At 33.0% G+C, this 23,832-nt stretch overlaps 1 protein-coding gene across 2 annotated transcripts in view; it reads right to left on the bottom strand.

Moving 5' to 3' along the window:
* Positions 1-1,068: 1,068 nt before the first annotated feature.
* Positions 1,069-23,832, bottom strand: part of Selenof (selenoprotein F) — a 35,365-nt gene continuing 12,601 nt past the window's right edge. The window contains exons 3-5 of one of the 2 annotated variants that reach the window (XM_076862206.1): positions 13,487-13,550; positions 6,285-6,334; positions 1,069-1,930 (exon numbers count right to left, since the gene is read on the bottom strand). In XM_076862206.1, the coding sequence (XP_076718321.1) occupies positions 1,799-1,930; positions 6,285-6,334; positions 13,487-13,550 (246 nt within the window). In that variant the 3' untranslated portion in view covers positions 1,069-1,798. The remainder of the gene's footprint in view (positions 1,931-6,284; positions 6,335-13,486; positions 13,551-23,832) is intronic. The other variant, XM_076862207.1, reaches the window with a different exon arrangement.

Genomic DNA, 23,832 nt, shown 5'->3' with positions numbered 1-23,832 from the left:
TTTGTTTCTTTAAAAAACTGTTCTTTGATTGCAATAGGCAAAAACCACTTGGAATTGGCCCATTAGTTTTGAATCTCCAAATTTGAATCTCTTAATTAAAACAGCAGGGCTTGATAGATACCCTTTTATTCATCAGTTTGAGAACCTAAAGCTCTAAGATATTGCAGGGTATTTTAGCTTCTTTGATCTCTCATAATAACTTGAATATAATAGACTTTTTAGGTCTTTCTTTTGTCATTCTATCCCGAATGCCAAATACTCATTTAATTGGCTCTTACTGCCCAGAAACCAATCCAATTAATTTTCTATGCCAATCCCAGAAGTTTTGAAGTTTCATCATTAAATACTACTATTCTCCTGCATGTGGGGACAACTCCTATTTTTTAAAAATTTTTTTACTGCCCACAATAGGTTTAATCTCCCCCTTATTTGGGAGTAGCAACAACCATTAAGGATTGGTGGCAAATTAACCGGGGCCTAGAACTATCAAAATGATAGCCCTCTCCACTGCTATTCATGACCAATAAATGGACCATAGTCTGTTTGCCAGGATTTCTTATATTATTTTGATTAGCCAAAGTATAGAGATTTATATTCATTCTCTTGCTGGCTTTTAAAGTAGACATAATTTATAATATTACATGAATAGGTGAATAAAACTGACCAAATAATGCTACATGCATGTAGAAATATATCACAATGAATTCCACTTTTATATAAAATTATAAGGCACCAATGGAAAAAAAAATACATAAAGAAATGGAAGGAATGAGTAGAAGAGAGGGGAAAAGGGAAGTACTGGGAATATATTAGGGCAAATTACGCATATATATGATTACTATATATAATTATATTGCAATAGGACATAAAAAAGTTATATAAACCGCCAGGAAAGATTAGTAATCAACCTCTATTGTCAACAATAAGAAATTATGATAAAGTTTTAAATAGTATAGTCATTCTTACATTGTGGCTAAGAGAAAAGCATATATGAAAAATAAGAACACACTGAGAAGCTTAATCATTTTTAAACATGAGAGGACAAACCAGAAAAATTTCAAATTCAGATAGATTTTCAAAGTTTTTATTTATATTTTGGTCTTGTAAATGGTCATTTTTAAATGGAACTTTTCAGTAAGAATGTAAAACACAAAAATTTGCTAAATATCGGATCTACACAAATCCTCAGAAAGGTTTTTTGTGTAGTCTTCATTAATACAAATCTTTGTGAATGTTTCACTCTCACTGCAGCTCTTGAATGTTTTACAATAATTAGGCTACCAAGTTTTAAAGCAGTACATTCATTACAAACTATAACTTTTCCATTAAAAAGAAAATAGGGTAATACACAAATATGAGAGGCTATGAGGATCAGGTGGTTGAGGCTTGGCATGTCTTATTTGCTTTGTAGTTTTCTGTCATTACTTTCAAAATAGCACACAGCACATGAGGCATAGCAATCATCTCTTATTAACCTCTCTAATTTAAAAATGGGTTGTACATAAACTAGACCAATTATCACAAACTATCATTTGCATAATTAACCAGAAGCCTATTACAAAGCATTTTGTTAGTGGTATAACAAATGCAGGAGGACAGAAATTTATTAAAAAAAACAAAACAAAAAACGGGGTTTGTGAAGCTTGCCAACTCCTTAGCTATCAAGAGCTGTGCTGCCACTTCAACTTCTAATTAGATGTTTAATGCCTCACTGTAAGAGACTGAGCAAAACTATTTTCTAGGTGCTGTAATATTTCATTTGACAAAGTAACAAAATAGGACAAAACTAGAGCAACATTTATATGCGTTCCAACTTTTCACTCAGGAATTCTTCTACACTGTCTGTGTTCCATTTGAGGATGCTTAGTTCTTCAGCAATGTTCCCATTGTCGTCCAAAAGCTTTAGTACAGGGTCTGAACCACGAACATACTACAAAACAGAGAAACATTATCATTATTTTCTCCTTAAAAAGAGACTTCTAAGCCTCAACCACGATCAAAGCAGCTTAATTAAAATAGCAATTAAAAAAAGCTTTTAGAAATAACATCACAATCAACAGATCTTAAAGACATCTTTAAAAATAATTAAATATAATTTCACAGAAAATGAGAATTTAAAAAATTTACATTTTAATTCTCAAGAGAAAAATATCTGTTAGTATCAAGACCCCAATGGTACTGAGGATTAAACCAGGGGTACTCTACACTGAGCTACAGTCCCAGTCCTTTTTTTGTTTTCTTCCCCCAAAGAGAGGACAACTAGGTGCATTTTATTTTTATGCAGTGCTGAGGATTGAATCCAGGCTTCACACGTGCTAGGCATTTGCTTGTTAAGTTGTCAAGTATGGGCCTTGAACTAGTGATACTCCTACCTCAGCCTACTGAGTTACTGAGATTTCAGGTGTGTGCCATCATGCTAGGCAAGATAGTTTATTATTATTAAATGAAACAAATGTTTCTTGCATACAGGACTCTTAAATGAGCTAATATTTAATGGTGGAGGCAAGTAAATTCAAAATAATTAGAGACAGAATGCTTTTATAAGAGCAATGCTTTTGAGATAGGGATTTAGCTCAGTGGTAGAATGCTTGCAGAGAGGCCCTGAATTTTATCACAAGCTTCCCTCCCCCGACACCACAATGTTTTAAATTAGAATCCCACACTGGGTCATAAATTTTCCTCAGCTTAAGAAAAATAATGATCTTCCAGTGATCACTTTAGAATTAGGCTGGGTTCTTTAAATTTCAGATCCATTAATTAGGTCCAACAATGAGAGGGTTCTGAAAAATATTTACTCTGGACAAGGAAAGGCTGTAACAATAAACATGAATCCATTTGTAACTAAAAATACAGCAGTGATGAGTAAGGGAGCTCTTAAGAATCTTTTTCAGCAACTATGCTTCATATTTCTTTTTTTAAAGATATTCTGGTGCTGTGAACTTAAGAGAGATAAGCTCTGATATGGTTATTAGCACTTGGTATATTCCCAAACCATTTGTGAAGTTTAGAAATATGGGTTTTCATTTTCACACTGTTGATGGCATTGTAAATTATTACAAATATTATGGGAATCATTATGGAGGTTTCTCAAAACATTAGGCATGGAACCACCATATGACCCAGCTACACCACTCCTTGGTATTTACCCCAAAGAATGTTAAGTCATCATACAACAGTGATACATGCATACCCATGTTTATAGCAGCACAATTCACGTTAGCCAAACTATGAAACCAGCCTAGAATGGATGAATGGATAAAGAGAATGTGGTATGTGTACACATATTTTATTTTATTGAGCCATAACAAAATATGACATTATGTTATTTGTAGGAAAATGGATAAAACTTGAGACCATTATGTGAACTGAAATAAGTCAAAATCTAAGGGTCAAGCGTCATTTGTTTTCACTCATATGTAGAAGCTAGAGAGGAAAAAGATAAAGGGGTTGGGAAATATGAAAAACAAAGGGAGATCAATAGAAGAAAGGGATCAGGAGGTAGGAGAAGGCGAGGAAGATGGGAAATGCTAGGGATTGATATTGGCCAAATTATATTGCTATATTATGTGCATGTATGAATACATAACAAATCCCATCATTATGTACAGATACAATAATGCATCAATAAAAAATGTGGGGGGAAAAAGGAAATATGGATCCTCTGAATTAATAAATCAATGACAACAATACTATATCATTTCTGTTTAAAATTTTTGATTATTCAAAAGCTTATTTTAGTTTAGCAAGAGAAATAAAAAGTTAAGACAAAATTGGGATATACTCCAAGTATGCAAGGCTGCTATAACATTTGAAAATTAATTAATGTAATCTATCACTATTAACAGGTTAAATAAGAATCATCACATGGTATCAACAGATACAGAAAAAGGGCACATGACAAGAAAATCCATCATCATCCATTCATGATTAAAACTCTCAGTATATTATAACTAGAGGAAACTTTATCAACTTGATAAACCAACAACTGGGAAAACTAGATGCTTTTCCCTTTAGATTGAGAACAAGGCAAGGATGTCTCTTTTCATTATGCCTATTCAACACTGTACCTGAAGTCCTAGCTAATGTAAATCAAGAAATGTACAAGTTATGAGGTGTTCAGATTGAGAAGGAAGAAATGGGACAGTTTTTATTCACAGATAACACAACTGTCTATAGAGGGTATTCCAAAGAATCAACAAAAATAATCATGAAACTAGGGATGACAGCAAGATTCAAAATATAAGGTTATTGGGGCTGGGGATGTGGCTCAAGCGGTAGCGCGCTCGCCTGGCATGCGTGCGGCTCGGGTTCGATCCTCAGCACCACATACAAACAAAGATGTTGTGTCCGCCAAATACTAAAAAATAAATATTAAAAAAAACTCTCTCTCTCTCCCTCTCTCTTTAAAGAAAAACAAACAACAAAAAAAACAAAAAACAAAAACAAAAACAAAATATAAGGTTACAAAAGTTAACTGACTTCCTATCTACCAGTAATAATTATGTGGAATTTAAAATTAACATATAAATACCATTTACATTAGCATCTATTATAGTTTGTATCTTAAATATCCCCCAAGGCTCATGCATTAAATCCCGAGTCCACGGCTTGGCACTACTGAGAGGTGCTAGAACCTTTAAGAGATGGAGTCTGGTGCAAGTTTTTCCATTCACTGGATATACTGTGGGCCACAATATTCTTCAAGCTCAATCTCTTCCTCCCTTTCTTTTGTTCCCAGTCATGAGGTAAATGGTTTTGTTCTGCTGTGTGCTCATGCCATAATGTGTTGTCACAGACCCAAAGCAACAAGGCCAATCAGTTACAGACTGAAATCTCCAAAACTGTGAGCTGAAATTAGCCTTTCTCTTTATAAATAGATTTATCTCAGGTATATTATAGTAACAAAAAGCTGACTAGCATAGTAACAAAGGAAGAGAAATCCTCTCTCTCTCTATATATATATTTGTTAGATTTATATGAGAAAAATGACAAAACTGATGAAAATAATCAAAGATCTAAAATAAAGATATATATTTTTCATTAGAGCATTATAGCTATACATAGTAGGTGGGCTAATTTTGACATCATAGAATTTGATTTTGATCCCTGTTCCCCCGACTTTATTTCCCCCTATTCTCTCCTCTACTCCACTAATCTTCCTTATTTCCCCCCTCCTTTCTGGTACTGACGATTGAACCCAGGGGTGCTCAACCATTGAGCCACATCCCCAGTCCTTTGATATTTTATTTAGAGACAGAGTCTCATTGAATAGCTTAGAACATACGATCCTCTTGCCTCAGCTCCCTCAGCTGCTGGGATTACAGGCATGCACCTCTGTGCCTGGCACCAATCTACTTTTGCTTGCTTATTTACTTATTTTTTAAAAATATATATATTTTTAGTTGTAGAAGGACACAATACATTTATTTATTTATTTATTTTTATGTGGTGCTGAGGATCGAACCCCAGGGCCTCACATGTGAGGGGCAGGTGCTCTACCACTGAGATACAGCCCCAGCCCCTATTTATTTACTGATTGGATGCTTTCTACATAATACATAAAAGTGAAGTTCCCTTTGGTACATTTATGTGTGCATATTATGTAATCTTGTTGAATTCAATTCAAATTTCCTCCCCTTTCTTGTCCTTCCTCCCTATCTCCTTTACTCTACTGATATTCCCTATATTTATGATATCCAATCTCCATTCCTGTCCTCACCACCTAAAGAATGTTATTTCACATTCATACTTAGGTCTCACCCTCTGCTTCCTGATTGCCATGTCCTGAGCTGCTTTCATTCACCACACCCTTCTGCTAAGATGTTCTATCTCATCTCAGCCCCAATAAATGGAGTTGGCTATCTTTGGACAGAAACCTTTGAAACTCTTAGCACCAAATAAACTTTTTCTCCTCTAAAATTATTCTTGTGAAGTCTTTTAGTCATGGTGTGAAAAAACTGACTAAAACAAACCCTAAATGCAAATGATGGAATTTACTTAATACTAATATATCAATATTGGCTCAATAACTGTAAACACTGTTTTATAACAGGGGAAACTGAGGGTGAGGGTGGGGGGTCAAAGAGTATATGGAAACACTCAAGAAAGCTCAGTTTTTCTGTAAATGTTATACTGTTTATGGTAAACTAAAAATAAAGCTTAGTAATTTCAAACTTTTAAAATTTATTTACCCAAGTATTGATTTTAATACCAAAAAAAAAAAAAAAAAAAAAAAAAAAAAGAATACTGGGGAAAAAAAAAAGACTGCATTTTAATCACCTTACCTTGATTTGTAGTCCTCTGAATAGTTTGGGTTTATCACTTCTGACGAAAGCTGAAAAATAAAAAAGATTCAAATTCTTCATTTCCAAATCCAAACTGGCTACAGGTATCAATATACAGAGTGGAAATAAACTTAACAAATGAAACTTTATGTTCTACGTTTAAAAAACTAAAGAAATTTAAACAATGACTTATCCTAAAGAGAAGACTAATATTGAAGACATTGTTAAGTGTTTTAATTAAAACCCCATATTCCGATGGAAGTTTTAGAAATTGACAAAATTCTTACATATGTACACTATATTATTATTACATTATAGTGTAGCTCAGTTGTAAGAGTAAACATATGAGACAGGTGCAGTGGTGTATGCCTGTAATCCCAACTACTAGGGAGTCCGAGGCAGGAGTCCAAGTTTGATATCAGTCTAGGAAACTTAATGAGACCCTGTCTCAAAAGAAAAAAGAAAAGAGCTGGGGAGTTAGCTCAGTGGTAGAACACTTTCCTAGAACATTTGAGTTAAATACCCATACTGCAAACAGATAAACACAAACAACAAAAAAATAAATATATGAGAGCGGCCAGGGTAGTTTAAAAAATTAAAATATAAAGGAAGAATTTGTTTAGTAATGTACTATGTAACAGTGATACCAGAACATTTTAAACATACAGATTAGGAAATTTAGAGAGAGAAAAATATCTTAAAGAGTTTTTAAAGACATTTCAGATGGATTAAAAATTTAAATTAACAAAAACCGAGTATTTATTAAATGTCTGACAACAGAAATAAAGTGAAAAAGCTATATAAAACATATAACTTCTGCCCTGATGAGATTTACAGACTGATAAAGAGAAAAAATGGTCAAAAAACACTTGAAATAAAAGTTTACTAATAGAAAAAAAAAAAAAAAAAAAGACAAATGAACATGGTACCCATATTCAGAATGACAAAAGATTTTAGAATACGAAAGGTTAAAGAGGAAGAGAGAGAGATTTTGGTGGAGGTGAGTTTGGGAGGAAATATAAACAGTACCCTAAGTAGGGTACTCAGCAAAATGAATCAAAACTCTTGAGCAGTGGAGTGCTTGACTACCATATGTGATGCCCTGGGTTTGATCCCTAGTAGTACAAAGAAAAAAAAAGAAAGAAATGAAAAAGTTTGTTTCTTATGGTTGTTAAAAACAACAACTACTACTGGATATATATTTATCCATAGTTTCATTTCTAAATGAAAAAGGCCAAATTAAACAATATAAAAACAAAACCCAAAAAACGTGCTGTTATTATTTTAAGAGGGTTACACTATTATTTTAATAGTATAATTTAAATAAAATATATTACTTAATATATTAATTATTTAATATATATTATTTAATAAAATATATTATTTTAATAGTGTAACCCTCTTAAAATAATAACACTAGGGAGTACAGATTTGGGGAAATTTTAATGTTTCCCTCCATTTTGATTATTGCTAATCTATGTTTTATGAACTTTTCAATAACAATAATTTCGAATTATTCCAATTAAAAAGTTTATATTTTTTCTTCTAAAATAAATATATGTTTTATTTAGATACCTCCTCTTTTGTCCCCTTCCTAGTTGGGGGGACTGAGCCCAAGAGCACTTTTCCACTGAATCATATCCTGAGTAATTTTTGTTTTGAGACAGAATATTATTAAGCTGTGAAGGGTCTCACTAAGTTGCTGAGGCTGACCTTGGTAATCCTCCTGCCTCGGCCTTCCAAATCTCTGGGATTCCAGGCATGCTCTGCCATGGCTGACTAGATACCTGCTTAATTCTTAGTTAACAGTTCTTGTCATTTAATCTCCTAAGATTTTAAAGTAACACATACTTTTGAGAATAAGAGCAATAGTATTATAGATGTATTATATTATGAAGGTCTTTACATACTTACATTTAGGAAAACAAAACAAAGATTAGTAAATGACATTTTTTTTTTAAAGGTTCTGAAGACTTGTTGGTAGACAATTAGATATCCCATGTAATTTTCCCTACAAAATTTAGTTCAAAATAACTATTATTCTGGCTGATTAGCATATCTTCTCTACAAACTTCAGCCTTTAGAATTTGTTCAAAGGCATGTACTTGAATTCCGAAACAAAAGTGATCTTATGATATCCTATTGCATTTTAGACTGACCGAATGGCAAATGCTACGTGACCCCTGTGTAAAACATTACATAACACCACTTTTAAATTTGTGTCAAAACACCTTTTTTACAATATAAGAAATCTCTCTAGGGTATTTAAAAATAAAGTGGTTCTTGCCGGTGGCGCACACCTATAATCCCAGCTGTTCAGGAGGCTGAGACTGGAGGATATGAGTTCAAAGCCAGCCTCAACAATGGCGACATGCTAAGCAACTCAGTGAGATCCTGTCTCTAAATAAAATACAAAATAGGGTTAGGGATGTGGCTCAGTGATTGAGTGCCCCTGAGTTCAATCTCCAGTATCACCCCCACCCATAACAAACAAACAAAAGAGCAATTCTTTGCTCAACTAGAGCTTAGCACATTTAATAATTTTTATTCACTCAATAGAGTTAAAAAAATGTTATTGCAGTTGGACACAATACCTTTGTTTTATTTATTTATTTTTATGTGGTGCTGAGGATCAAACCCATGGCTTTGCACATACTAGGTGAGTGCTCTATCACTGAGCCACAACCCCAGCCTCCATTCAAGACTTTTAATAAGCTAAAATTAGTGAACTAACTTAAAAGGAATACTGAGTCATTATGACCATCTTCATCAGTTCCTTCTTTTCTCTGTTAAACATAGATCCACAGCATCCTAATTTTGAATGTGCGGAATATAGGTTAAGTGCCCTGTAGCAGGCAAATCACATCCTACAGGCAAGTAAACAAATCTTTTCACAAATATTTCAGAACTTCTATACATATGGCATTGGACAGACCATGAGAATATGAAAAATAAAAATTTTTTGTAGTTGTAGATGGACAGCATGCCTTTATTTTCTGTTTATTTATGTGATGCTAAGGATTGAATCCACTGCCTCACATGTGCCAGGCAAGTGCTCTGCCACTGAGCTTCATCCCCAACCCAGAATTCTTTAATCTAGAGAAACCTACAGGGTGTGGAAGTGGGGAAGAAACCCATGATTTATTTAAACAGATATGCAGGAATTAAAAAGGATAAAAGGTGATCATAAAAACAAATGCTGAAGACTGGAGATATGCAGTTCATTAGTAAAAAATATTTTTAGAGTGTATAAGGCTCTGGGTTTAATCCACTGCAGGGCCTTAAGCATGCTAGGCAAGTATTCTACCACTGAGCTATACCCTCAGTCCAAATGCTGGTAAATTAATGATAGTTAACGAGTAGTCTGAATTTAGATAAAGGAGGCTTTACCATGTTGGTGCTAAAGAAAGAGGCAACAAAAATGGAACTAGACAAACTGAAAATGTAAAAATTCACATGAATACAAGATGATGTCCTTTCTTCAACATATCTGAAGGATCCAAAAGAATTTTATCTCTCAGTACTTCAAACAATTTATTCCTAAAAATTGATATTTCACAATAGTCAAAATAGCCCCCAAATGTTTTGCTGGAGAAAGTAAACTGAAAATGAATGGTAAAAACGTATGGCAAGAAAGGCAATAAAAAATGACAGCTCCTTAAATCCAATACTGCTATCTCCATTTTAATTTTGAATGTAGCAATGTATTTATTTCCTCAGGTAAACATATAGCATGGTATAGTTTGAGGAAAAATTCTCATGATGATTTCAAATCATAAGCAACATGACAGTGAATTTTTAAACATTTTACAAAAGATTGGTATTTGAATATGTAATATTGTTATTTGTTGTAATCCTCTAGTTTAATGATCACACATTATAATCAAATTTCATGTGCTACATGAGTTGTTAAATATGCAAACAGTAAATGAAGTCCAGGGAAATAAATATGGGGCTATGGTACCACTCCAAGAGAGCTAAAATATTAAGAAAAATATTTCCTTTAAGTCTTCAGTAATATATATTATTTACTGATTTCTGAATGTGAGAAAGTTTAAGATTTTTTTAAAATTTATTTTTTAGTTTTATATTAGCAGTGCTGGTGATCAAACCCAGGGCCTCATGTATACTAGATAGGTATTCTACCACTGAGCTGCATTCCTAGCCCACTTATTGAAGATATTATCATATGAAGTTTCATTCATAATCTTGAGATTTTGCTTATATAATTACTTTTATTATTATCATTTATAGTCTGTAGCAGCACTAATAGAACTTTCTTCAATAATGGAAATATTCTATATCTGATTTGTTTTGATAAGATGATTATTGAGTATTTGAAATGCGGCTACTGTGACTCAGGAAATTCTGATTTAATTTAAATGAAATAGTCATGCTGACTAGTGGCTATATAATTGGACAAGAGAAGTCTAAAGTGTCTCTTTGCATTCATATTCTGATCTACTTGATCATTTTGAAATTCTTGTGTCAATTTTCTTCTATACCATTATGGCAGACTTTTTTAAAAAGTTTTTTTTTTTTTTTTTTTTTAAGATAGACATAATATCTTTACTTATTTATTCTTATGTGGTGCTGAGGATTGAACCCAGTGCCTCACATGTATAAGGCAAAATCTCTACTACTGAGCTATAACCCCAGCCCCTATTATGGCAGATTTGAAATCCCTAAATGAGTTCAATAAAAGCTAAAAAAAGAAAGAAAGCAAAGCAAAGCAAAACAAAACAATACAAAACACTACCAAGATGGTGTCATACTGTAGGGCACACAATAACAAATTTGAAGAATAATATATATTGATGATTCATTTATTATTCCATCATCTTGAGTCTTTTTTAGCACAGTTGTAAATAAGAGATGTTTAATGATCTCAAATTCTTAAATATATAGATCAACAGACAACAGAGTTAACTGCAAAACACAATTTTTATTTAAAAAAATGTATAATTTGTCTTTTTGTTTTGAAAGATTTCTAAGAAAGAATTCATAAACAAAAATAGTAATCCTTAAAAACAGTAAGAACAGTCCAAAAAAAGAAATTCAAAGAAAACTGAGGTTATTGGACTCTGCTGGTATATGAGTTAAAAGTCCACAAACTTGCAAAATGATCTCATAAAGGTAATATATTTTCTAGTTTACTTTCTGTTGTTTTAAAAACAGCTTAATAATATTGATTTGGAGATTTTAAATTAATCCTATCTCTATCTATAGAAAATGCTCTTATGTTAAGTGCCCGCCTAGCACAAGTGGGACCCGGGTTCGATCCTCAGCACCACATAAAAATAAAGACATTGTGTTGTGTCCATCTACACCTAAAAAATAAATATTAAAAAAAAAAAATGAAGCTCATGACAGGTATAATTAAGACTTTTGAACCATTATATAAAATTACATAGATGGACAGATGTTTTCTTGTTGATTAGATGAGTACATATGAATTAGAATAAATTCTAAATAAAAATGCCATACCATATCCAGCAATAAGAATATAAAATCAGCATAACTAAATATAATTGAATTTTCAAATGAACTCATTGTAAATTATTGGTTATCCCTTCTACCCTCCAAAAAATCTAAATTGAGAAAATTTATTATTGTGTGTGAACCTTTTAGAGTGCAAAAGTAGGAGCCATTTTAGTCAATACCAAGAAGACAATTTAAAAACACTTAAAAATATCCAGAAAAGGGCAACCCAAATATTTAAGAGAATTTGGGAGGTCACAGAGATAAAACACAAAAGCAAGACTAACTAGAAAGTCTGACTTCTTGGTTACAAAATAACAAAATCAGAAAAGAAATGCTTGAAGCCTATAAATTAACCAAGAGTAAATACACAATGTTAAAAAGGCTTTTTATTAGATTTCCATTTGTCAAAAGTGGGGACATTCCTTGAATTAGAAAAATTCAGTAAATCAATGCAATAATTCAATAATTGAATTTCTCATAGAATAGTGATAGATTCTGGGTATATTAAGAAATAAAAAAAAATCTGGGATTTAAAGGAGTTTCTAGTTTGATAGAGGCAAAAGACTAGCTGATAGAAGCAAAAGACTAGTTTGCTGAATATAGAACAATATTATGTGGGATCTGCTAATGGAACACAAAGAGTAAAAATTTCTGTCCAATATAATGCTGGAACTAAATTTTGAATAAATAGAAATTTGCTGGGAACAGATATTTAATAAATCAGGTGCTATATCAGAATATGTAATTATTCTAACAAAGAATATATTCAATTAGATGTGTATGTGTATCTATTTGGGGTCTCCTAAAAATAGTCCCTCAAAACAACTGTATTACATTTCTGTGCCAAAATGAGCAGTAATTTGGTATAAAATCATTCCAGGTCGGTAATCAAAGGCACGTGCTAACAAGAAATTTTAAAAATTACTAAATCCAAAAAACTCTTGTCAGTAAGAAGAAAATAAATCATGGGAAAATTGACAAAGTCAAAATAGAATTAGGTACATAATCAGAACACTTAATTAAATGTTCATATTTCTGTTAAATAAAAACAGAGCTTCATTACTTTCAGTTAAGTTCAATTTCATAAAACTGATTTTTAAATGACATGTAAGAGTAGAATAAAAAAGCATTAGTTGAAGCCTCCTTGGAGATAAAAGTTCCATTACTATTTAATATTAACCAAAAGAACATATTTTTATAATAATCCTTTAATATATTTACCATTAAACTCCCCGCAAGGATATACACATTATGGCTTTCTTTTGCGTATTACAAATTCTATTGTACTTATTCTCTTGGTGATGTCATGTTGCACCAGTCTACTTTCACTTCATACAACTGATCCTTAGGAGTTCTAAGTAAATAAATTCACATTAAAAATAAACTAGAATGGTATGTTATTCAAAGTAAATACATTTATATCTGGTAAAGGAAAGGCTGTCAAAGATTTGACCTGGCAAAAGAAATGCAGTGTCCTTTAAAAAATACAACCACTTCACACATTGTTTTAAATCTAAATTTCATATGCTGTTTGTTTATAGGAAAGTAACTTGGTATTCACCGATTATGACAAAACTCCACCTCCATAAAAGAAATGTGAAAAAACTTCGTATACTATTGAGAAAGTATAATCCTGAAAATTCTTATTTGTGAAATTATTTAATGAAACTATTCTTCTGCAATATTGATTTTAAATGATTAAACAGTTTACTACATACCTTGGACTTGAGGGAACCTTCCCAATTTTCATCCACAGACTTCAAGAATAGCTCCTGCATAGAGCTAAAAAAGGAAAAACAGACATTTAAAAAAATCGCTATAAATTTTAAAAATGTGGTCTGGGGGTATAACTTAGTGATACATTATGCTTGCCCAACATGCATGAGGCCTTAAGTTTCACCTTCAGCACTAAACAAACAAACCAAAACAACAACAAAAAAGAAAAAGTTTACAAGAGGAACATTATAGTTCAGCAGATATATAGATCAAAATAATGTAAGACTACAATAAGACCATACAGTTCCAGTCTAATAGGAGAAGAAATGAAGACCCAGCTACAACAGAAGTACCCCCTTATCTGTATCTATAGTTTCAGTTACCCAAGGCCAACTGTGGTCTGAAATATTAAATGGAAAAATTCAGAAATAACTTGTAAGTTTTATTTATTTTGGTGGTATTGGAAATTTAACCCAGTACACTCTACATTCAGTTACAACCCCAGTCCTTCATGTCTGTCTGTCTGTCTGTCTATCTATCTTTTTGAGACAAGATATGCTATGCCACCATTTCCCAGGCTGATCTCAAACTTGCAATTCTCCTGCCTCAACTTCTTGGATAGTTGGTTTATAGGTGTGTGCTACTGCAACCAGGTAATTCTTATGTTTTAAATTATGCAGTTTTCTGAGCAGTGTGATGAAATTTCACTTCATCCTGCCTGGGGCATGAAATCATTCCTTGGTTCATATTAGTGTATCCAGGCCATATATGGTACATGCCTAGTAGACACTTAGTAGTTGTCAAAAGATGGACTTCTTGTGGTATCATAGTGCTTGTGTTCAAGTAATTCTTATTTTACTTAATAATGGTTCCAAGAGTAATGATGTTAGCAATTCAGGTAGGCCTGCACATTGCTACAACTGTTCTACTGGCAACCTTGGAATATAACTCCCATGTTAAGTGGTAGGGGAATTTCAACCTTATTTGGAGTAATCTTATACCTAGCCAAGAAGCTTAAAAGACAAAGGAGATTCAACAATAAACTTTAATAATTTAGATGGCCTGGAAAGGTCTTTATGAAAACTTAAAGATTTCCTAAAGTTTTTTAGGCTAATAAATATACACAGGTATATATATCCATCTATGTGAGATAAATATTTAATTTAGAGAATTCTTTCAGGTTGCTTTTAATATTATGTGATGAATGACCTAAAATTAAATTAAAAAATTTAACACCTTTTCCCAAAGGATCAACAGAGAAAGTACTATGTAAAGATATTGTAGGAAAATCAGTACAATCTCATTACAAAGGACTCATGCAAATACTTTCCTTCAATAAAATTCAGTTGAAATAGATACATTAGTAAACATTATTTTTCTAGTTACAGAACCCATACATTCTCTTTATAATAAAGCTTATAATAAAGAACTCAAATGCAAATGTTTTATTGTGATGAATTCAGAAGAAATGGATTCAAAGGTAAATATCACTTTTTTTGTAGCTGTAAAGCCAGCCCATTCCTTTTTTTCTTTGTTCTAATTAGTTATACAAGATGGTAGAATGCATTTTGACACATCATACATAAATTGAGTGTAACTTCTCATCCTTCTGGTTGTACATGATATAGAATCACACTAGTTGTGTAGTCATATATGCACCTAGGGTAACAATGTCTGATTCATTCTATTCTTTCCTACCCCTATACCCCCTCCTCTCCCTTCATTCCCCTCTGCCTAATCCAAAGTACCTCTATTCTTCCCTAACCTCCACCTATTGTGAATCAGCATCTGTGTATCAAAAGGTTAGTCCATAGTTTACCTATTTTGAGTTGAGCTGCTGTAAACATTGATATGGCTGTGTCACTACAGTATGCTGATTTTAAGTCCTTTGGGTATAAACTGAGGAGTGGGATGGCTGAGTCAAATAGTGATTAAATTCCAAATTTTCTGAGGAATCTCCATACTGTTTTCCAGAGTGGCTGCATCAATCTGCAGTCCCATCAGCAATGTATGAGTGTACCTCTTCCCCCACATTCTTGCCAACGTTTATTGTTGCTTGTATCCTTGATAACTGCCATTCTGACTGGAGTGAGATAAAATCTTAAGAGTAGTTTGATTTACATTTTTGTAACCACTAGAGGTGTTGAACTTTTTTTCATATATTTGTTGATCGACTGCATTTCTTCTGTTAAGTGTCTTGTTCAGTTCCTTAGCCCATTTATTGATTGGGTTAACTGTTTTTTTGATGTTGAGTTTGAGTTCTTTATGTATCCTGGAGATTAATGCTCTGAGGTGCTTGTGGTAAAGATTTTCTCCCATTCTCTTCATGTTATTGATCATTTCCTTTGATTAGAATAAGTATTTTTAATCCATCCCATTTTATTGATTCTTGATTTTACTTCTCACACAATTTAAGGAAGTCAGATCCTAAGCCAACATGGTAAGATTTGGGCCTAATCTTTGATCCACTTTGAGTTGAGTTTCATGCAGGGTGAGAGATAAGGGTTTAATTTCATTTCGTTACATATGGATTTCCAGTTTTCCCAGCACCATTTATTGAATAGGCTATCTTTCCTCCAAAGAATGTTTTTGGCGCTTTTGTCTAGTATGAGATAACTGAATTAACGTGGGGCCCATTCTTTTTATAGGTAGGAATATACTTGGAAATGCCATGGTCCTAAGAGAAGGTTAACAATCTTAAGAATATAACATATTCATTTTATTTTCTATTAGTTTTTAGATTTGTTTTTTTAGGGGGATCCAAGAACTAAATATGGATTTTTAAATGTTTTTTTTTTTTTCTTTTGATAATACTTGGGACTAAACTCACACATGCAAGGCAAGAGTTCTTTCCATTGCTAGACCTTTTTACTTTCTACTTTGAGACAAAGTTGCTAAGTTGCCCAGGCTGGCCTCTAATTTATGATCTCCAGAGTAGCTGGGATTACACATGTGTACCTCTGTGCCTGATTGCATTTTACTTTTAAAGTTTTAAAATAGCATTTATTTAATTAATAACACACACACAAAAAGAGAGATCCCATGCAACATACACAATTATATAAAATACTTTGGAAAACACAGAAAAGTATAAAGTTGAAATTTCAGAATTACCTTAGTTTGATCTAACAAAAAGATGATTTTTAACATTTTAGTTATTCTGGGCTACATCAGGAGTTCGGGGTATCATATGTCCTTTGGAGAATTTGATAGAATTTTATTTTCATGGGGACTTTTCATGTACTCTCTGAAACCAGATGTGTTTCAGATTAAGAATTCTGATGATCCTCTAATGTTTTTTTTGCAGCAATAAAAATTTAAGATTAAATTGATCTGACTATATGACAAATTGCTTTTGAACAAGAAATATAGGCCATATTCCCCAAAATCTAATGAAGAAATGCTCAATATCACTAATATTTAGGGAAATGCAAATCAAAATGACAATGAGATAGCACTTCATACCTATTAGGATAGCTAGTAATAAAAAAGCAGAAAACAAGTGGTAATAAGGATATGGAGAAATTGGAACCCTCGTGTACTACTGCTGGAAATGATAAGTGGTGTAGCTGCTATGAAAAATGTAAAGGTGGTTTCTTAAAAAAAAATCAAAAATCCAATTATCATATGACCTGAGATTCTACTTCTGGATATATAATCAAAAGAAAGGTGTTAGGAGTCCTGGGTCAGGAGGTCCTACTCTGGGATTTACTAACACATCATGTCTGGCCACAGGCCCCAAACAACAAACAAAAAAAGGAATGATGAAAAGCAGGGAAAGAAGCATAATAAATATGGCCATAATTAGAAGGAAAAGTGAGATAAAGCATTTTAGCCCTGTCCTCAGGGTACTAACATGTGCTTCCAAATTATGTAATGGAGACCAGAAATATTACACATAGTCCAACAGTCTTTGCTGAGAGCCACAGCCAAGTCGGAATGGCCCCTGGCATTTTGCCAACAGTATTGGTTGAGAGGCGAGCCATTACTATCCGCCCTGGCCAGCTACTTTGGAGAGGGATTCCTGGAGAGTTCGCATTGGTTGGGGAAGTGCCGGAGGAGGGAGTTCCGGTTGGTGGTTGCTGGAGGAGCTGTGTGGCGTTGGGGAGAGTTCCCGGGGAGCATGTGTGGAGTGTGCTGGTGGAGTTCAGAAATAAAGTTTGTTCCTGTTTCAGTGGCTCGTGATTTGTGCCCAGCCAGACTGCGGCAAGTCTTGGTCAAACTATGGTCTGCTTAATCATTATGTCAGGACTGGTCAGGCGGTGATAAGAGTTACTAATGCCTGGGGAATAGTTTCCTCTCACCACAGATGTGACTTGGAATCTATGGTGACTCAGAGCAAAGAAAATACGTGCAAACTCAAATGGATATTTGTATGTCATGCATAGCTGCCTTATTCAAAATAGTCATAGGGCAAACCAACCGAAAGGTTAAAACATTAAAAAAAAATGTGGCACATAGTGGAATGTTCTTCAGTTTTAAAAACAAAACAAATTCTAATACATGTTACAACATGAATGAACCTTAAGGGCAAAAAAGTTGCTCAAGATGAGAACCTCTAAGATATTTTAGTAAGTCAGCCAAAAGATCAAATACTATACAATCACTTACTTTAAGGATGCAACCAGAGTAGTCAAATTCAGATATAGAAAGTAAAATGGTGGTTATCAAGCCAGGGAAGGAAAGAAGCGGTATTTAATGTTTAATGGGTATGGAGAGTCTCTGGCAAAGATGGTGATAATGGCTGTATAGCAAACTGAATGTACTAAATGCCTGAACTGTACACTTAAGAATGGCTAAAATGCTGAACTTTATGTTTATATATTTTTCCACAATTTAAAAAATACAGGCCATATTTAGCTATTAGATTTTATTTTTGACTTCTGATGTCCTGGAAATTCTTGGTGGAGATTCCACCGTGTTATATAATGGCATTTTCCTAAACCATTATTTATTAAAATTTTTTGTATTATGACACATGTGGAAAGTGGAAATTATATATGGGGCAAAAGGAGGAAGCTTTTTCTCTCTGGGGATGATAAGTCTGGGAGGCCACTTACTCAGGCCCTACTTGGTTGTGTAAAGGACTCTATCCCAGTAAAATAGCCCATTCACAGAAAGCCCTTTTCTGTACCATAAAATACCAACTGCTGAATTAACAACAGTAGTAACATATTCTTCAATGAATAGATAGATTAGATGTTACTTTATCCAGGAAAACTAGTGTTGATTTCTTACATTAAGCTAGGGACTTTATCAATAAACTTCCACAAAACTCTGCTCACCTCACAATATACTGTAAATATTCAATTAACTTAATGGTTAGTGGAAAATGTCTTATGGTAATTTCCTCCAGATTCAGAAACAAATCTGCTCAATATATGTGCACTGAATGTAGATTACTCATCTACAAAATCTAAAAGCCTCTTATTTCATCACATAACTTAAGAAATATTTTGAGGTAAACAGAAGAAAATATGACTGGAAGTTGCATACTGGTACTAAAGTCAAATTTTAAAAGCATTAATTGTGATGCTAGTTGGCATTGTGCTTATGAATTTACAGTGCTCACAGGGAAATCTTTGTTTTTCATGGCAAACACAAAATTTTTAAATTACCTAAATTGTAGTAAACTTTAAATGCCTTATAATTATAAGCATCTTTGACGTTATACCCACAAATTCACAACAATGAGAAATATGCTACTTTTAAATAAATATCAGGAATTCTCCATGACATAATGTATAAAAAGATTAATAACAGGTTAAAACATGTAATTCCTTGACATTAACTGAGTTTCAGTCTTTACTTTTTGAAAAAGTGACTGGCAAACAAAAATAACCTTCTAAAATTTAGGGAAAAATGTCAACAGAAGAAAAAAAAAAGCAATTTATATAACTTCTTATATTAAATTAGTAGGTTTTTAAAAAATCATTAAGGAAGAATTATTTGTATAATCTAATTTAGGTACTAGTAGGTCACTATTTAATTAGAATTTTATTACAGTAGCCAAAATAATTTAAAGGAACATATATGGAAATCTTTAGAAATACATAAAAGTGATACACAAAACTATATCTTTTCCCTTTGGAGTTTTTATGCACTTCTATGTTACTTATGATTGCCAGATATTCCTAAACTTCTATACGGTTCTTTGGGTGCAAAGTGTGATTATCTAACTACTTTGGCTCTTCAATTTATTTACTTTATTTGAAACAGGATTTCTGAATATGCCAATCTCCTTCATTTAAATGCCTCATTCTTGAGATAAATTACAGCTTTCTGGTTACCTGATCTTTATCCCAGTTTAAATAAATTTAAAGTATTTTAAGGCTGTGTTTGTATATATCTCAATTTTAGATTCTCTATATTTCATTTTTACTAAGATTTTGGGACAATGTATTCCTTCTGTTGTAGAAAGACTTCTGCGATAACTTTACTATGGGAATACAACTACCCCCCTGACCTGACTAATCTCATATTACAAAATTTTAGCAATGGTTTAAAAGTTTACTAAGAGGTTTCACACATAGTAAAAGGCTAAAATCTTTATTTTGGGGTGATAGCTTTTCTGTGATTAGATTCAACTAGTTCCTACAAACAAGTTCACACAGTTTCATATTTACAGCAAGAAAAAAAAACCTAGTAAAATGCTGTTTTCTCATCAGATAGCTAAATTTGAAAATAAGCTAACTTATAAATCAACAAAGATAAAATATGTGAATTATATTAACTTAATTAAATTTTAAAAAAAGCTGCATTTGTTAACTTTTGCTGCCATCATCATACACTACTTACATAGCAAATCTATAAACCTGGTCTAAGTCACCTTCTGCTATTCAAACTCTAAGCACTTAAAAAATATTTTTCCTGGTGGTAATAACCATGGTAAAGAAACATGACAATAAGAAAATCTTGAAATAAACTAATTATTTATGTTGAATAGTATTAAATATTAAATTTTCACACAACATGGCACTGAAAAAAATAAGTCAAGTTATAACATTAAATGTGGTCCTAATTGGCTTTGTGCTTACAAGCAGCAAGCACCCATGGGTGTCATTCTGAGCTCTCATTTACTGTTTGAACAAATGGGATATAAACTACACTTGTAGAGGTGTGATAAGGAGTGAATTGTTAGGATACTCAATAAGTAACAACAGCTATTACTATAGTGTTTTCTTTAATACTATCAGTAAAAATTCAAGTTGTGTACTTGAAACCCATTTTAAGGCACAGTTTAACAGGGTTTTTTGTGAAAGGACTATTTAAGGCTATTTATTCATGTTCTCCTGGAATCAGAATGGCCATTCCAGAATTTCTCAAACTTTTAAATTCAATTTACTTTAGAACAGTGTTCTCAACTCTCACAGTTCCCTAGAGTTACCTGGGAAGGTTTTGAAAATTACTGAACCATGGAACCCACCCCATATCAACTAAATTATTATCTGAAAGTAAGATTTAGGCATCAGGATTTTAATCGCCACCACCACCACCACTATTACTACTGCTACTACTATTACTAGCAGCTCTCCAAATTGTTAACATACAGCCAGGGGTGAGAAATACTGCCTTGTATTAAACTTTATTAATAGCCAAAACATGCAAAATGATGACATAGTAGGCTTTTGTTCAATAGACTATTTAAACTGGTTCTAAAAGGTAAACCCAAAGCAAGGCAAATGTTGCAGTGTTTATCTTTTATTAAGTATGGCTTGTAGCCATTCATTATTACATTAGAAACTCTTTGCTTAAAAAAACACTGAATTTATTTATGTTTTATGTTATTTTTAAAATTGACACATAAAAATTGTACATATTTATGGGGTATCATGGCCTCTTTCAATACATTTTTTACATGGCCTAGTAGTCAAATAAGGGTAAGCTCGTCTATTTCTGTATATTTATTATTTCTTTCTGGTGAAAACAAACCCTCTGATTAAAGACAAAACCTTAGCATTAAAGACATTCAACAGTAACACTAAAAAATTTTTTAAAAAGCCTAATTAAATGTGGTTTTTATTTGCCTAAAGTGCTAATTTTACTTACATTCAAATAATTTAAAAAACCCAACATAACTATTAATATAATTATGCATATTAAGTAGTAATATGAAAAAAATGCTATTAGGTGAACAAAAGCAAAAATTTTAACTGCTAAATAATTCCAGATCTGAGGAGTAAATATAATTTTTATATACTGAAGGGGTGCTTTAAATAAAATGACAAGATTTAAAACAAAGAATGGCTATAGTATGAAGAAAGCTGACCATTATATTATCTTGATGTTCCAACTTTAAAAAATTATGATATACTCAAATAATAAGAAAGGTACTTTCTAAATATTACTCGTACCCATTGTTATTTCTTATTATAAATTTATTCCTTCCATACAGTGGAAAAATATATCATGTGGAAAGTATTTTTAGCAAAATTTGGCCAACTAATAGTAAAAAAAAATATTTTCACCTAAACCATGTCTAGTTATCTGTTGGCTTATATTGTTCTTATTATTGTTCATTCCCATATTTTCTTTTCTTTCTTTTTAAACTAGGAATTGAACCCAGGGGTGCTTTGCCACTTGCAGTGTATCCTCTGTCCTTTTTATTTTCAGAAATCATCTGGCCAAGTTGCTTAGGGCCTCACTAAGTTGCTGGGGCTGGCCTTGAATTTGTTATTTTCCTGCCTCATTTTCCCCAGTCACTGGGATTACATATATGTGCCACCACAACTGGCTCATTACCATATTTTCTGATATTTTAAAAACATCTGATGCTATGAATAAGCTATAATTTTACACAAGGACAAATAATATGAGAGTGTTAAAATTTTTGTGATCTAATAGTAATCTTTTGTTAAGATCTCACAGTTTAAGTCACAAAGCAGATTTTTTTACCATGTACAGGGCAAACCATATGTGTTGACATTCCCATATCCACAATGACTGGTGATGTTATTATTTAGGAAACAATGGATACAAACTGAAGATTAGGGGAAAAAAAATTGGTTGTAAGTTTTGCAAGCTGGCAATGTACTTCTCCAATACTATACCCTTTTTGGATGCCTTCTACTGAACTCTCAAAATATACAAAGCAATGACTTTATGCCCAGTCATTAAATTTTTATTTTCAGACAGGGTCTTGCTAAATTACCTAGGCTGGTTTTGAGCTGATGATCCTCCTGCCTTGGACATACAAAATAGAAGGAATTACAGGCATTTACCACTGCACCCATCTAGTTTACACACACACATTTTTGGCACCAGGGATTGACCCCGGAGGTGCTTTACCACTGAGCCACATCCCCAGCCCTTTTGATATTTTATTTACAGTCAGAGTCTCACTGATTTGCTTAGGGCCTGGATAAGTTAGCTGAGGCTAACTTTGAACTCATGATCTTCCTGTCTCAGCCTCCCGAACTGGTGGGATTACAGGTGTGGGCCAATATGCTAGGTTAAAGGTATATGCCAATGTGCCCAGCTCTGACACTATTAAAATGCTATTAATTTTTCTATCATTGTTTCTACTTTGAGACTGAGAAGGAAACTTACCAAACATGCAAGGTAACTGTGTTACTCAGATTTGCACGGTTGTGACCCAAAGAAGAACTTAAAGAAGGAAAGGTTTATCTTGGCTCACAATTTCAAAGATTTTGATCCATGATCTGCATTCTCTACTGCCTAGACATCATGGTGGAAGAGCATGGTGGAGGAAAGCTGCTCAGCTCAGGGCAGCTGGGAAGCACAAAAAGAGAGGGAGGAAGGGACTAGGGACAGACACATTCACTAGTGACCTATTTCCTTTAGCCAAACCCACCTGCCTATGTTACCATCCAATTGTCTATACAAATTATTCATCCACTGATGAGGTTAGAAGTCTCACAATCCAGTCTTTTCACCTCTAAACACTACTGCATCACCTAACACAGTGTTTTAAGGGGATACTGCAAATCCAAAATGTAACAGTAACATTTACTTTAGATTCTAAAGAAGGTAAGAATAAACTGGAGGACTAGTTCTACAAAGATAAAATCAATATCTCACTAAAAAGCTCAATGAAAATGTGTAAAAACAAAACAAAAAGAAAATGAAAATACTCTCAACTTCACTGCCTTCTAGATCAGCCCATTCTAACTATGAAACCAAGGGAAAAAAGAATTAGGTTTCTTTTAATACTGTGATGATGAATAGGACTTGTATATATACCTACAACAAAGGGTAAGACTGTATTATGACTTTCACTTGGAAATCAATATAATACTGATGTACCCATACCATCACCACCAAATCTACACCCTCTGGTCTCCCTAGACTTCAGGTACAAATATAAATGACTTAAGCCATCATATGG

This window comes from Callospermophilus lateralis, chromosome 7, assembly GCF_048772815.1.
Source record: "Callospermophilus lateralis isolate mCalLat2 chromosome 7, mCalLat2.hap1, whole genome shotgun sequence".
Taxonomy (NCBI): Eukaryota; Metazoa; Chordata; class Mammalia; order Rodentia; family Sciuridae; genus Callospermophilus; species Callospermophilus lateralis.
Note: the sequence above shows the minus strand (reverse complement) of the source record. Positions and strands in the feature narration are given on the sequence as shown.